Source organism: Didymosphaeria variabile (assembly GCF_027946475.1).
Source record: "Didymosphaeria variabile strain IMI 356815 chromosome Unknown scaffold_1, whole genome shotgun sequence".
Lineage (NCBI taxonomy): Eukaryota > Fungi > Ascomycota > Dothideomycetes > Pleosporales > Didymosphaeriaceae > Didymosphaeria > Didymosphaeria variabile.
In genome coordinates this window covers 1,000,820-1,014,322 of record NW_026611620.1, presented here as the reverse complement: position 1 = coordinate 1,014,322, position 13,503 = coordinate 1,000,820, and the positions used below count along the sequence as shown (strand labels likewise).

Sequence of the window (13,503 nt, the reverse complement as noted above, 5' to 3'; positions counted from 1 at the left end):
TATGACGATGATGGTTTGGTGTGAAGAAGACCCTGGCGCGAACCCAAACGGGATTAAACGCCGCAAACGCCAGCCAGCATTTGATTTGATTTGATGTCGCCTTCGGCGTGTACATGTATTCATCTGAGCTCTGACAGTCGAAGGCACATAAGCTCCGTCTTCCCCAGTATGCCAGAATTTGTCGCATGCAAATCGGGTGTAGATGAAAGCATGCCGAAATGGTCACGTCTCAACCGGAAGCGATACGTCACTAGACCCTTCACTCATTGCAGGACAACTTCTAAAGTCGCATTCGATCAATTGACCCATGCAGGTATACCTACTCCCTCATTACAACCATCTTGACAACATTACTCAGACAAGAAACGCTTACAAGATAATCGGGGGTGTTATTATAATCAAAAACACTACAATAGTAGTCCTTTGGGGCGTAGCCGAAGCTGGGGGAATCTGACGTAGCAAACATTCAATCGAATACATTATGGGTATACCCTACAGTCCGCCTTTTGCTAAGTCAAGATAAACAGACATGAACGTTGGTGTATCAAAAAGGAAATAATTGGAGACAACCGTGGAGGTGACACTGTGCTCGTCTGACGCGCCGGGATGGACGATCGTTACATTCGTTCGTCGGCCTGGTTTCGTGAAAGGCGAGGTTCGGAATCACTTTCTCAGTGAGTTTTGTTTATTGTATTTGTAAAGGAGGGTGGTGTGCGGATGCCGGAACCAGCCGGCGATGAGTAGTGAGCTCGTCCGACACAAGATTGGGTTGCAATTAGCCCCAGTTCAGCTCATCATTCCACCCAATGTCTCTTTGCGAGACAACAGTATGTTGTGAGATGTTGCTGGGCCGCCGTCTCATGATCATCCTGGAGAAGCGGTTGGTGTGCTCATCCTTTGGCGGCGGTGGTGGAGGCTGGTCAGACATATGGGAACTCGACGGACGACTCGCGATGTTGATCAGCTTGGGAATGTAACGACGAGAGGCTGATGGGGTGCTAGTGTGATGCATGAAATTCGGAGGCACACTCTGCCGAGGATACTGGCCGAAGTTGGCATATTGAGATGTCGGAACCTGCACAACCTCTTTCGGGGCGTTGTAGTTCATGTAAGAGTTCTGTTGCTGGAAAGCGACTAGGTCTGGCGTCGATACAAAGCCCGCATTTGACCAAGAAGGTTGGAAACCTTGAGTGACAGGCTGGGAGAAATCCGTAGACATGTGCGCCATATGGCTAGGCGTAAAGCCTCCGAAAGCGCCCATACCAGGGTCGGTAGCCATGGTGGTCTGCGTTATGTCGGTAGTGACGGGCCATTGAGCTGATTGCAAGTCGTGGTGCATAGCCTGTGGAGTGTCCACGGGGTCGAGATCCATCATGTGCTCGGTCGGGATGCCATGGGACGAGTGGAGTCGCTGATCGTTCCCGAAATCCATCTCCAGCTTGCAGCTAATGGTCTCTGTCGGCTCTGGAGCTTCTTGCACTTCGGCCGCTGTCTCAGCTGCAGGTTCGGCAATATCCGCGGGTTCGATCTCTGCCAAATCGTACGTCTCTTGCACAACCTTGTCGACATCGAAAACCCGTGTATCCCATTTGGTCTCGAGCTTGTATCGTAGACGGTTACATTTCTTCGACTCCCAGGTGAAACGAGGATAGTCCTGTACGTCGCCGTGCCGTTGCGTCATCAACCGAGTCCATGATTCCGACACCTCAGGCTGCTTTAGAAGGCCCAGAATCACATTGGTAAAGTTCCACTTCGACTTCTTCTCTTCAAAGTGCATGGCAATGTGCTCGCATCGCTCTTCCCAGGTAGTCAACAGGCAGGCGCAGAATCCACACCCCCACGCGTCTTTGTCATGCATGACAATCTCGTACTTCTTCACACACGGCGATGCCTTCCGGCTGGTTGGTTGTCCGCTTTCTCTGGGCTGCTTGCAGTTCTCGCATCCCTACCATCGTTAGTGCTGCAAAAAAAGTTGAGCGACGCGACCTTACATGAAGTTTCGTGTGATGCTCACGGAACCGCTTGCCAGCATGGAATATCTGTTCGCAGTCCGGACATCGCCAGGTGAGCCGCTGCTCATGGAACTCCTCCTCATGTGACTTCCAGTATGGCTTTGACTTTAATGCCTTGTCGCAAAACGTGCATGCAAAGTTCTTGGGCGCGGAGGTATTGGAGATGGTAGATAAACGGGATGAGGCGGTCGAGAGGCGCGAGGAGACGGCGCTGTAGTGTGTGAAGGAAGAATCCGTGGAGGCAATCGAAGACCTGGGATCGGACATCATGCTTGTAACTCTGCTCGAAGGTACGCTAAGGAACGAATTGCGGCTGCCGAGGCTGGCCATTGACGACCTGTCAGGGCCCGACATACTGGAGAGGCTGCGCATGGAGTCTAGACGAACGTGAGCGACACCCCTACGCGTTGTTATCATGATACTGACCTCCATTGCTTCGTGCAGCTTGTAGCAATAGTAGAATTTGCTTGTCGTCGAGATGCTTCAATGCATTAATGTGATCGATAACCTCGGGTGTGAGCGACAGCTGGCCAGACAGTCGTGGTGAGGGCGACGCGCTCTCCGTCACGCTGCTAAGGGGCGTGGAACTCTGTAGGCTACGACGCGGTCGCTTGAAGCTATTGTTTGCCTGGGGAGTGCCATATTGGTACAGTTGATGTTCGTCGGTATCCATGTTTTCTATAAGGCGCGTAAAGACTCCAATTTCATCCCGGAAATTGACTGCGGAGAGGCCAGGTTCGGCGGGTGTTATATTGGAGTCGCAAGAAAGGAGAGTCGTGTGCCCAGATTCGATGGGTTCGAGAAGGAGCGGCGCTTTTGTCGATGGTTGCAGAGGTCTGCGCTTGGATCTTAGCCCGTCAGAAAGTCATTGATCGTCCAATCTCCCGGGCGGAGCGGATGGCTCTTGTTTTGAGGATAACCCGTTTCATCGGGATGCCCATGAAACCCGCTTGGCATGCGCGCTGTCATCCCTCCCCGTGCGCAGGGCTATGTATATTTAGCACAGGGATGCGACGACTAAGCGTTGTGTCTCTCCCGACACCGCGCGAGATCCTTTGCTCTTCCAAAGTCCGCGTTTGATTGCGCCTTGCCGGGCGCACAGCAAGTCCCTGATCGCGCAATGAGTTTCGTTGTAGATCTTCGTCCCATAATGGCTGCGATGGCGTCGACGGCCTCGAGAACCGTCGACGGCTGCCGGTTGCTCAACTCAGGGGTAGAACTATGAAACCGCGCTAGTCCGGACGTGGAGCCGCTTCTACTCGCCCACAGTCGGCGACAAGAAAACACCATCGTGCACTTCCTCAGCTTCTCAGCACAGCCTTAAGAGGACCGCAACAGGTTTCTCGTTGCCTGAGGATTCGTCGCAAACAGCATCTCGAGCCTTCGCTTGCTTGTGCCCCACGACTTGGTGAAGCTGGTTTTGCTTCACTTAACAAACCTTTAATTCTATATCAGCGAATCCATTGAGGTGATTGGTCGTATTCTGTCGCAGTCTTCATCGCTACGCTCGGTACCAGTTGGGTGTCTCTTGAGGTTACAAGACATACTGTATGGTGACTACGACTCATAAGCTACGTCTCGCATTTAGTAGATTCGTCAATGGAAAGGTCACTGGTTCTGTTATCCTCCATAACATTTCCTGGGTCGTGCATACGATCTCAAAGACTTAATGCTCGTTATGCATCCCTATAAGACATCGCGTGTGGAGCTTGCTGCGCTGTCTGACGCGTAAGTGATCGCCATACCCTCACGTGTGTTCGTGATCGCGTCCACGGTAACCCTGCGGGTGCGCCTTTCCGCGGCAGATCCCCCATGAAAGCGAGATAAGGAAGGAATTGTGCATGGCGTCAACGATAGCTTGATGGTTCTCTAGGATATGCTCCTATCGACAAGCCAGTTCAATTGGTCCTGGCTTGCGGCTTGGCGCTCGCCCTTCATCTGGGGTACGAGGTTTCAACTGCACGTAAGCGGAACAGTAATACTATTTTCAGCATACCCTTAGGAGATGGCCAGAACAGGAAGGAAATTCTACTTCCGACCTGGTGAACGCCCACAGTGCAGGGGTTGGCGTTGCCGGTAGATGCAGTCGTATGATGAAAACGAAACATCCGGCAAAAGAAAAAGATGAAAGTGCCCCGTTGGCGCTGATCTCCTAGTTCCCGGGATGTTACAGCATCGGACTGAACCACAGACGTGCAGTGGTCTTGCGGTTTCGGTAACATCAATCCGTAAGTAGGCAGACCGGAACTAACGCCACTGCGGAGAGGAGCCCGCGTAGGAAATAAAAGAGAGGCGAAGTGCTGGATGGATACCCTGCATTTCTCCGAAATACTGACCGGGCCGTACATGGGCCAGATTCATTGAGGCGGCCGGGCACCGAGACTCTATTACCTCAGCTGGCAATGCTTTCCTCCAGATACGAGGACAACGGCCAAATGCTCAGCTATGTTCGTGTAGAGAAATAGCTTACCACAGCCCGTTCGGGTGGTGTTTGCGGTGCTGGCTAGTCGAATTACACGAATTGAGCTGTTGAGTGCATTCTCAGGGAACCTGTTTGCTGCACATAAGGAACCTGATCCTTCGTTACAGCAGTAGGATGCGGAGGTTAAAGTCATCCTACGGAGTGAGGAGAGTCCGCTTCGGGCTGGACTAGGTCAGTCTCGACAACGATAAGATTAGCAAAGTCGAATACGTTTGTAGGGCAAGCTCTGTTCTCCCAAGATGGCTTCGGTGAATTGAACCGCACAACGTTCACTTGGCCATAAACAGAAACGAGCGCATGAAAAACGAACGATTTGGCGTCCTATAATAAAATTAACGAACGTCATTGGAACACCTCTAGATGTTTCAAGAAACACGCGCGGATCAACGTAGCACCCAACCCGATCTCACCACCATGAAGTCCGAGCTTCCACAATCGCAGTCGGCCCAATGTGCCAATGTGGAATCGTCACTATCGTAGAGGCATTGTTGGGCATGATACGAGCATGCTTGATCTGAGCCATGACAACGCGTCCAGGAGGCTCGCATATGAGACTTTATGCGAGGATTGTGGGTAGTGTCACGTGTCAAACGGAGATCGAGTACCACTGTTGGGTATTCGTGGACATCGTAGAAGTACGTCTCGTTGCTCTTGGGCGTGTCATGCACGTTCCGAAGTCTGACGAAGCGTGTTGATGGTCCACTGTCTTCAGCGTACGAAGTCAAAGATCTTGGCTCACACCATCGCATGTCTTGCCTAAGACACGTTATCGCGCCGCTGAATATAGGACACTGATACCTAACATCTGATGTAGATCTTGTCATAAGAATGTGCAGTAGGGGAGTGATGGTGGTGATGACGAAATAGTTGAGCCACTTGTGGCTGGTGCACCTGGGTCAACGCGTCGCGAAAACGCCGCGACGCGTTTTCGCGACCGTAGTGTTAGCTCCCATCAGCCAAAGCCGATCCCCGCCTTCTCCAATTGCTATGCCAGATTTCCACTGACAGATTCAAACATTACCTCTTCTATCATCAATTGAGATTTTGCCGCATGTATGCTATATCGGAATTGCATACCATTGTCCTTCCACGCAGCATAACGTACAGCGCCCAAACAGTTGCTTCACGATAGTAACGCGCGTAACAAACATTATGGCGGCAACTATGAGCTCCACCGAAGCTCGTCGAAGCACCTCACCCAATACCGCGCATTCAATACAACCTCCACTTGCTACCAACGCGCTCTCCAAGCTCGCAGAGAGTGAATCTGAATCAGATAAAGACGAAGCACTCGTTCGGAGGACGACCGGTAGACTGCTGTCACGGTTGCAGCAAAACACCACGGAAAACTCATCAGAGGAGGAACAGGGCGACAGTGATGAGGATGCCTATGAGCGCACGAAGCGACGTCTGGCTGCTGTGAAACCAGTTGCTGCCAGCAGTGGTGAGGAGGAAGAAGACAATGGCCAAGGAGCGTACGAGCGTATCAAGCAACGACTGCTTGCTAGTACGGGCTTGGAGCGCCGACGCGCAACGCCCACTCAAGAAGCTCAGAAACGAGTTGTTACCACTGCTGCACTCAGCAGCGAGGACGAAGATGACGCGCCTGTACGCGCGAATCGCGTTCGCAAGCTCCAGACACGACCGGAAAGGACGGGCTCACCCGCTGTATCATCCCCTCCTCGTGCAAGGTCACGTCAGCCCTCTCTCGGACTATTTGTCACACCGGAATCGTCGCCCGTCAAAAGACCAACGCGTGACGCAAATCTATCTGACGATGCTTTAGAGCGAACAACACCTAGACGCAGCAACGACTTCCGAGAACGAGTCGAACGAATACGCGCCGAAAGGTTGGCCAAACGATCGGAAGAAAAGCAGCGACGCACAAAGACCTCTCCACAGGGAGGAGATCAAGAGCCCGGCAGTAATTCAGATGGAGAAGGCAGCAGACGACTTACACAACTTGCTAAACCCACTCGCAAAGCTGGCAAGAAAGCCTTGGAAGCCATGGCTCGAGATCAACAACGCATTGTCCGGAACATGCAGCTCACCCATCAGGCCAAGACGAAGAAGAGATATGGCACCAAAGATCTATTTGCGAAATTCGGGTTCAATCAGAGTCTTGAGGAGTCTGACCCGACAGGTCTTCCGACACCGGAGACCAGCTCCGTGCCTGCAACTTCCGACGTTGAGGCTGCTCAAGCTCGCGACACACCACCCACAAGCCCACCAAGCTTTGAAGATGGGCCAAAGAAAGATGAGACTTTGACAGGACCAGAACCAATGTTTGCAGTGCCGACGAAAACCGACAAAGGCAAAGGCCGTGCCCCAGAATTTGAGCACCTCCCACCAAATCAGATGATGGAAATGTCACAATCAGTGACTGCGCAGAACACCCACGTAGTGCCAAACAAGTCCACTTCGGAGATCATGGTGGATCTTGACGATTCAGATGATGAGCTTCAGGTGGTAAAACCGAAGAGTCGATTTCCTGTCTTCGACAGGCTCCCAGCGAAGAAGGAACGAGAGAGCTCGTCCCTACTACACCTTCGGCATCTTGCTCAGCTTACCTCGCCTGGTAAGAAGGGTTCCAAAGGAAAGAAGACTATGAACATGGTTCAACTTCAAAGTACCCTCTTTCAGAAGGCTCGCCAGCAAGCTCAAAAGGAGAGGCAGGAGAAGATCGAGATGCTCCGTGCAAAGGGCATCATTGTCGAGACTGAAGAGGAGAAGGAGAAACGTCAAACGGCTATCGAAGATCTCGTGGCGCAGTTTGAGAAGGAGAAAGAAAAGGATCTTAAGCTGGCTAAGCGGGAGCGGGAGCTTGCGAAGAAGAATGGTGAAGTCGGAGATGGCCTTGCTTCAAGCGATGAGGAAGAAGACGAGGACTACGTAGCGAGTGGAGACGAAGAAGATGCTGCCGAGGACCTGAAGAGTGCCGATGAGGTCGAGCTCGAGCTTTCTGGCTCCGAGGACGAAGAAGCAGACGACGAACAGGAGCTTGACGACGACGCTGAAAACGAGGAAGACCATCCCGAAGGATCAGAAGCTGATGCTGCGAATGCTTTGATTGACGCGATGGCCGACGAAGATGACGAGGAAGAGCCACATCAAGCCAATAAAAAACCACAGGATCGCGAAGATGATGATTTGCTGGATGCGAAGCCTCAAGCTGCTGTGCGTAAGGGCCCTGCAAAACGCACTCGCAAGGTCGTTGTCGACGATGATGACGAGGATGAGGGAAGCACGATGCAGCTTCATGGCTCTCCCACACAAGTGGCTACCCAGGACGATACCATGGCTGCGTTCGGCTTCGGCAATGTAGCACCAGCAATAGGTCTCACTCAAGCCTTCGCAGGCACAATGGCCATTCTGGATGTAGATTCCCAAGCCGATCAGCCACTCCCTGAAGAGCCCGAACAGGACTCTATCGATTTCCTTCGCAGTCTACCTGACAGCCAGCCCAACTTCAGCCAAAACAACGACGTTGTCGTGCCCAACAGCCAGGCCGCAGCCTCTCAACAGGAGTTCACTCAGGATGGCTCTCTTCCTATGAGCCTAGGCATCAGCCAGTTGATGGAAGAGACCACCATTTTCTCCCACACACAGGCCTCGGAAGTACCAGAACCCACTCAAGACGCTGGCTTCCTGCTTTCTCGCTCACCTGCCGGGCTTGTGGCGCCACAGTCCACTATAGATACTGTCATGCTACCTGTGGCAGAATCTCCCATCGCACAACGCAAGGGCAAGCTCAGTAGGAGACGCAAAGAGGCTCCGGTCGTACTGTCGGATGTTGACGATGAAAACGTTTTCTCGGCGTCCGAGGCTGAAGCTAAGATCGGTAGGCCGGCGACGGAGGATGCCTTTAGCTTCCTCAAGAAAGCAGCCAAGAAACAAAACAAGATCGACACCTTCAACAAGAAGACGAGCGCAGCGAGAGAACATCTCGACGAACAGGCCTATGAATCCGACGATGAATATAAGGGCATCGGAGGCGCAAGTGACGAAGATAGCGGAGAAGAGGATGCAGATCTCGCTGAGATGATCGATACGAGCGATGTAAAGGTCGACGAGCGGAAGATTGCCGCCTTGTTTGCGTAAGTTAAACACAGCACAGAAGTTAGGTCTTCACTGACACAGTATAGTGATAAAGCGCGTAAGGAGCACGACGCGAGCGTGGCAAAAATCTATAAGGACCTCCAGACTGGTGCCTTTCGCAAACGAGGTGCAGGGGATGCCTTCGATATGTCCGACTCTGAAGACGAGCTGGAGATGCGCAAGCGGAAGAAGCAGCGGGAATTTGACCAGATGTTCCGCGCACTTAAGCAGGACCAAGCGATCGGCAAGATGGCTGAGAACCCCAAGCGCAAAGCTTTCTTCGCCACTATCATGGACCACTCCGATGACTTTGATCTCGAATTTCTAGATCATCCTGAAGAGCCAACAGCCAATTCAGCTTCTCAATCTGACGACGAGAAGCAAGATATGGAAGAGGCATCCATTGTTCCAGACTCGCAAACCGCCGGTGCACCTATTGACCAGCTCAAGCGCAGGTCAGCAGATTCTCAAGAGAAGGAAAATCGCCCGCCACCGCATCTGCGAAGGACGGCCGCAGCAGACGCCATGACACGACGTCCCATCTCCGCAGCTGATATCAAAGACTCTGTCGCCGAACTCCTCGAAGACCCACGCGACGTTGTCCCAGACTCACAATACATCTCCCTCTCTGACTCAGAAGACGAGTCCTCCACCACCGTCACTCGCACGGAGCGCATCGTCACAAACCGCCTATCGCGGACCCCATCCCTAGCCACCGAATCCTCCACCACTTCAAATATGGCATTTCAGACGCCCTCCGCCGGGAGCGTTGGAGGATTCCGCGTGCCGTCTCTGATCCGTCGGGCGACTAGTAATCTCTCTGCGGCCTCTGAGCGGTCGACAACGTCGATGGGGAAGAGCAGCGAAGGGGGCGTGAGAAGAGGTGGCACGGGAAAGAGCAACATTCATGCTCAGGCTAGGGAGGCAGAGAGGAGGGCTGTTCTGGAGAAGGTGGAAGGGAGGAGGAAGGAGGCGTTGAAGAAGAAGGTGGGGATGGCGAGGGGGAAGAGGAGTGTGCTTAGTAGGTTAAGTGGTGGGTTTGAGTAAGATCTTGTCAGTTTGGCATTGGAGTGAGGGAGCATGGAAACGGGGTAACGAGGCGTTTGTTGAGCGTTCAGTACTGTCATATACGAGAATGCGATTATCTCTCTGGCCAGTTCTGACAGGAAAAGAATGTGGTGCGTCGTGCCAAAGTGAAGAATGAGCAGATACAAAGGTACAGGATGTACAAAATCTCGCATTCTAAGATGTACAGATACGGTATTTACGGTATATTTACGAAATTTACAGATACGGGATATCCAAGATCCACAAGTAGCGGGTCAGCAGCACCCTATGAGTACAATTTCTACACAACACGTGGAGCGGATGTACAGGACGTACAGATACGAGATACATCAAATATACTAATAGATACAAAAGCAAACGCAGTAATCACATAGTTACAGAGATACCGTATATGTACCGTATATATACAGGATACGGTAAATGTACAGAATACGGCCTATACGAGCTATACGGTCGCTGCCTTCCATGACCGTGTTCTTAGAAACTATACTATTTATAAATCCAATACATGTTCATTCGTCACATACTAAATTCTTTCGTTGTTCATCGCTATATAGACTCATATAGAATTGTGTGGTTCGTATCAGGTATCGTACAACATATCGCGCTACAATACATAACTATAATACAACATATCGCGATACAAATACAGAATCATAATCTTACACTTTCTCGCTAATCCAAATCGCGGTCCGACAGCCTCCTCTTATGACATTCGTCAACAGTTCATAGGGCTTCGCCTCCTTGCTATCGTTCTCGACCGCATGATCCAAATGCTCCAACTCCTCATCTCGTATCCGCCTCAACTCCTTGATCAGTACCGTCAACTCCTCACCCAGTGTCTCTCCCCGTGCTTCCAGCTTATCCGCCCAGTCCAGCAGCACGCGCACTTGCTCGTTGTAATGCGTCCCAATTTCCGTCTCCACTGCCTCGGTACACGCCATGGCGGCTTCCCTTCCCATGACTGCGGTGCCCCACCCAAGGACTGTGGCAGCAGCATGCCAAACGGGGTACATGGCTGTGGGGCGGATGCGGTGCTTTGCGAGTATTGAGTTGAAGTAATGGAAGTGGCCGACTTCTTGGTCGTGCATGTGCTTCATGAGTCCTTTCAAGTGTGGATGCGCGCGGAGCAAGGGCGGTGTTTGCGCGGTGTATATCAAGACTGCAGCGAGTTCGCCGGCTTGATTTACGCGCAGCGCAGAGTCGAGGAAGTCGCGCTGTTCTTGGGAGAGCGGTTTTATGGGTGTGGCGGCGGCATTGTCATTGGGTGTGGTAAGATCGGAGGGTTCGGTATGGTCATGTGGTATTGCTGCTGCTACGGAGCGTTTCGTTGGGGAGTACTGGACTGGATTCGAGGGTGTGGAGTGAATGCGCCTTCGTGTGCGAGCGACGGTACAGGGGACGGTAAATTCGGAGACGGAATGCTGGGTGCTGCGAACGGCAGTGCGAGCCAATGATCGTGTGGGAAGGAGCGCGGACGACATAGTGTCCAGAAAACTCAATTGCGGAACGAAAGATGGTCACTGTGAGGAGTGAATAATGTACAGGTGGGTGAAAGTGAATCGATGAGGCGACGACCAAAAAGTGACCCACGCCCACCCGTGGACCGCAAGTCACGTCACCCGAATCGCGGCGCGCTACTCAAGGGGTCCGTGCAAACCCCAGCACTTTGGGGCTGGGCCACCGCGTTTCTCTTTAAAGTAACACCCACTCCCCTTCCCCAAGCCGACAGCCTTCTTTCTCCTCCCACACCCGCTTTATCTGTCGCCCGCCCGACTCCCGGAACGCGCATCTTCGGCGCACTTCTATACTCACCACTTCACGTTTCCTCTGTGAACGTCGGCACTACAGTCACTATGTCTGACGATTTCGACGACGAGCTCCTCGCCCTCGCTGGCGGTGACGAGGAGGTCGACATCGAGGAAGGCGAAGCGTGAGTCTCCCTTTCACTTCCGCCAGCTGATAAGTCTTTTGGCTTGCTTCTCGTCTCTTTGCCTTTCGTTGCGTCGCAGTCAACTGCAAACCCTCGCGCCCCTCTCCTTTCTCTTTGGACCCGCCAACATGTCGTTAACGCCACCCAGTTCATCAGTCGCCGCCTCATCACCCAACTCACTCGGCTCTGGCGACATGGACGAGTCGGACTCGGACCGCGAGGACGAACCCCCAGCGCGCGATGCCGGCGTGCTGTACCCCCTCGAAGGTCAATTCATCGACCAAAGAGATAAGCAGAGAATCATGAATATGTCACAACTCGAGCGCGAGGAGATACTGGGTCAGCGAGCGGAAGAGATCAGCAGGACCAACTTCCAAGCTGAGCTGCAGAAGCGCGCGGCCATGAACAACCGAAAGAGGAAGGCTGACTCTGAAGAGCCGGAGGACTCCCGCAAGAGCAGCAGGCAGGTGAAGCCGAAGAGGAATGCCGCACTCGACGCATATACGGCCGCCCGCGAGCAGAAAGGCCAGCAGCGCCAGCGCGACTCTGATCGCCGCAATGACCGCCGGCGGTCAGATTCTCCTGGCAGAGATGGCGGCTCAGATGTTGACGCTGAGGGCGAGGAAGATGTCGACTGGGACACTGAGCACAAGCCTGCCGTCCGCGAAGACTTGCCTGTCACCTTGCGGGACGTCGAGTCTATCCGCATCGGACGAGGCTTCTTCTCGAAGGTCTGCTTCTGGCCCGGTTTTGAGGAGGCTATGCACGGCGCTTTTGGCCGCGTGGGTTTCGGACAAGCCCAGGGCAGGACCATTTACAAGATGGCGCAGATCAAGGGTATGCTCTGCCAACTCTATCGCTCAAATGCTGGCTAACCCACCACAGGATTTCAAGCAGGTAAACCATACGTCTTCGAAGGCAAGGACGGTCAGCGCATCGCAACAGACCAATATGTGGTCTGTAAGCACGGCTCCACCCAGAAGGAATATCAGTTTCAATACCTTTCCAATCAACGCTTCACCGACGCCGACTTTGACGCATACCGGCAAGCACTCTCGGAAGCTAGTGCCAAACTGCCCACGCAGTCCCACGTAACGAGGAAGATCGAAGAGATCAAGGCCTTCGAGAACCGCTTCTGGACCGACGATGACATCAATGCGCGCATCCAGAAATCCAACAAATACGCACACCTCTTGCATCGCGACCGGGGAGAGGAAGCTGCGCCCCGTATCCCCACACAATCTGAAGCAGCCGCAAACCGCCTCGCCGAACTCAACCGCAAGAATCGCGAAGCCGAGCGTGAACGCATTCGCATACTGCAGCTCGAGGAGCGCAAGGAGAAGATGAAGGCCCGAAAACGCGCTGAGGATGAGGTCAGGCGGAAGAAGGCTGAGGAGGAGAAGCGGATGGCCGAAGAAGCGAAGAAAGACTTACTGTCGGTCGATGACCTCTTCGATGGCGGCAGCTCAAGGGCCAGCAGTGTGCCGAAAGAGGGGACACCGAAGCCAGAGGGTGAGGTGAAGAAGAAGGAGAAGACGGAGCGGAAGGGATTGCCGACGTTCAGGAAGCCGAAGATGGACGACGATATCATCGCATCCATGGACATCGGGCTTGACATCGAGATCTGAGGGAAACGGTCCGCTTCTAAAGCACGTTGACCGCTCTTGGTCGTTGTCTCCCTTTATCGGCATCTCGGCGAAATTGGTGCCTTGGGCTCTGTATCTGAATGGTATCTAGGCCTCAGAAGATTGACTGTACCGTTCCCTGGCGTTCCAGACTTGCAGCATATAGCAAGGCGTTATGGGAAGAAACGTTGGATATCAAGTATTCTGTGAGCGTAGGAGTTTGCGCAACACTCCGCCTGCATCACAGAACAATTCACATCTCGCTGAACAAGGATAACCCTTATT

At 53.0% G+C, this 13,503-nt stretch overlaps 4 protein-coding genes across 4 annotated transcripts; 2 read left to right on the top strand and 2 right to left on the bottom strand.

The window, feature by feature from the left end:
- Positions 1–775: 775 nt before the first annotated feature.
- On the bottom strand, positions 776–2,685 carry N0V89_000311 (uncharacterized protein; the record flags this gene model as incomplete). Its single annotated transcript, XM_056209135.1, has 3 exons — positions 776–1,945; positions 1,992–2,389; positions 2,439–2,685. The coding sequence occupies 3 exons, from the start codon at positions 2,683–2,685 to the stop codon at positions 776–778; spliced, it is 1,815 nt and encodes a 604-aa protein (XP_056075957.1).
- Positions 2,686–5,646: 2,961 nt separating this feature from the next.
- On the top strand, positions 5,647–9,639 carry N0V89_000310 (uncharacterized protein; the record flags this gene model as incomplete). Its single annotated transcript, XM_056209134.1, has 2 exons — positions 5,647–8,591; positions 8,640–9,639. 2 exons carry the CDS (start codon positions 5,647–5,649, stop codon positions 9,637–9,639), a joined length of 3,945 nt encoding a protein of 1,314 aa, XP_056075956.1.
- Positions 9,640–10,322: 683 nt separating this feature from the next.
- Positions 10,323–11,144, bottom strand: COQ7_1 (ubiquinone biosynthesis monooxygenase Coq7; the record flags this gene model as incomplete). Its single annotated transcript, XM_056209133.1, has 1 exon — positions 10,323–11,144. One exon carries the CDS (start codon positions 11,142–11,144, stop codon positions 10,323–10,325), a length of 822 nt encoding a protein of 273 aa, XP_056075955.1.
- Positions 11,145–11,516: 372 nt separating this feature from the next.
- On the top strand, positions 11,517–13,221 carry RTF1 (RNA polymerase-associated protein rtf1; the record flags this gene model as incomplete). The annotated part of the gene is made up of 3 exons (XM_056209132.1): positions 11,517–11,593; positions 11,673–12,430; positions 12,479–13,221. The coding sequence occupies 3 exons, from the start codon at positions 11,517–11,519 to the stop codon at positions 13,219–13,221; spliced, it is 1,578 nt and encodes a 525-aa protein (XP_056075954.1).
- Between the last annotated feature and the right edge of the window lie 282 nt (positions 13,222–13,503).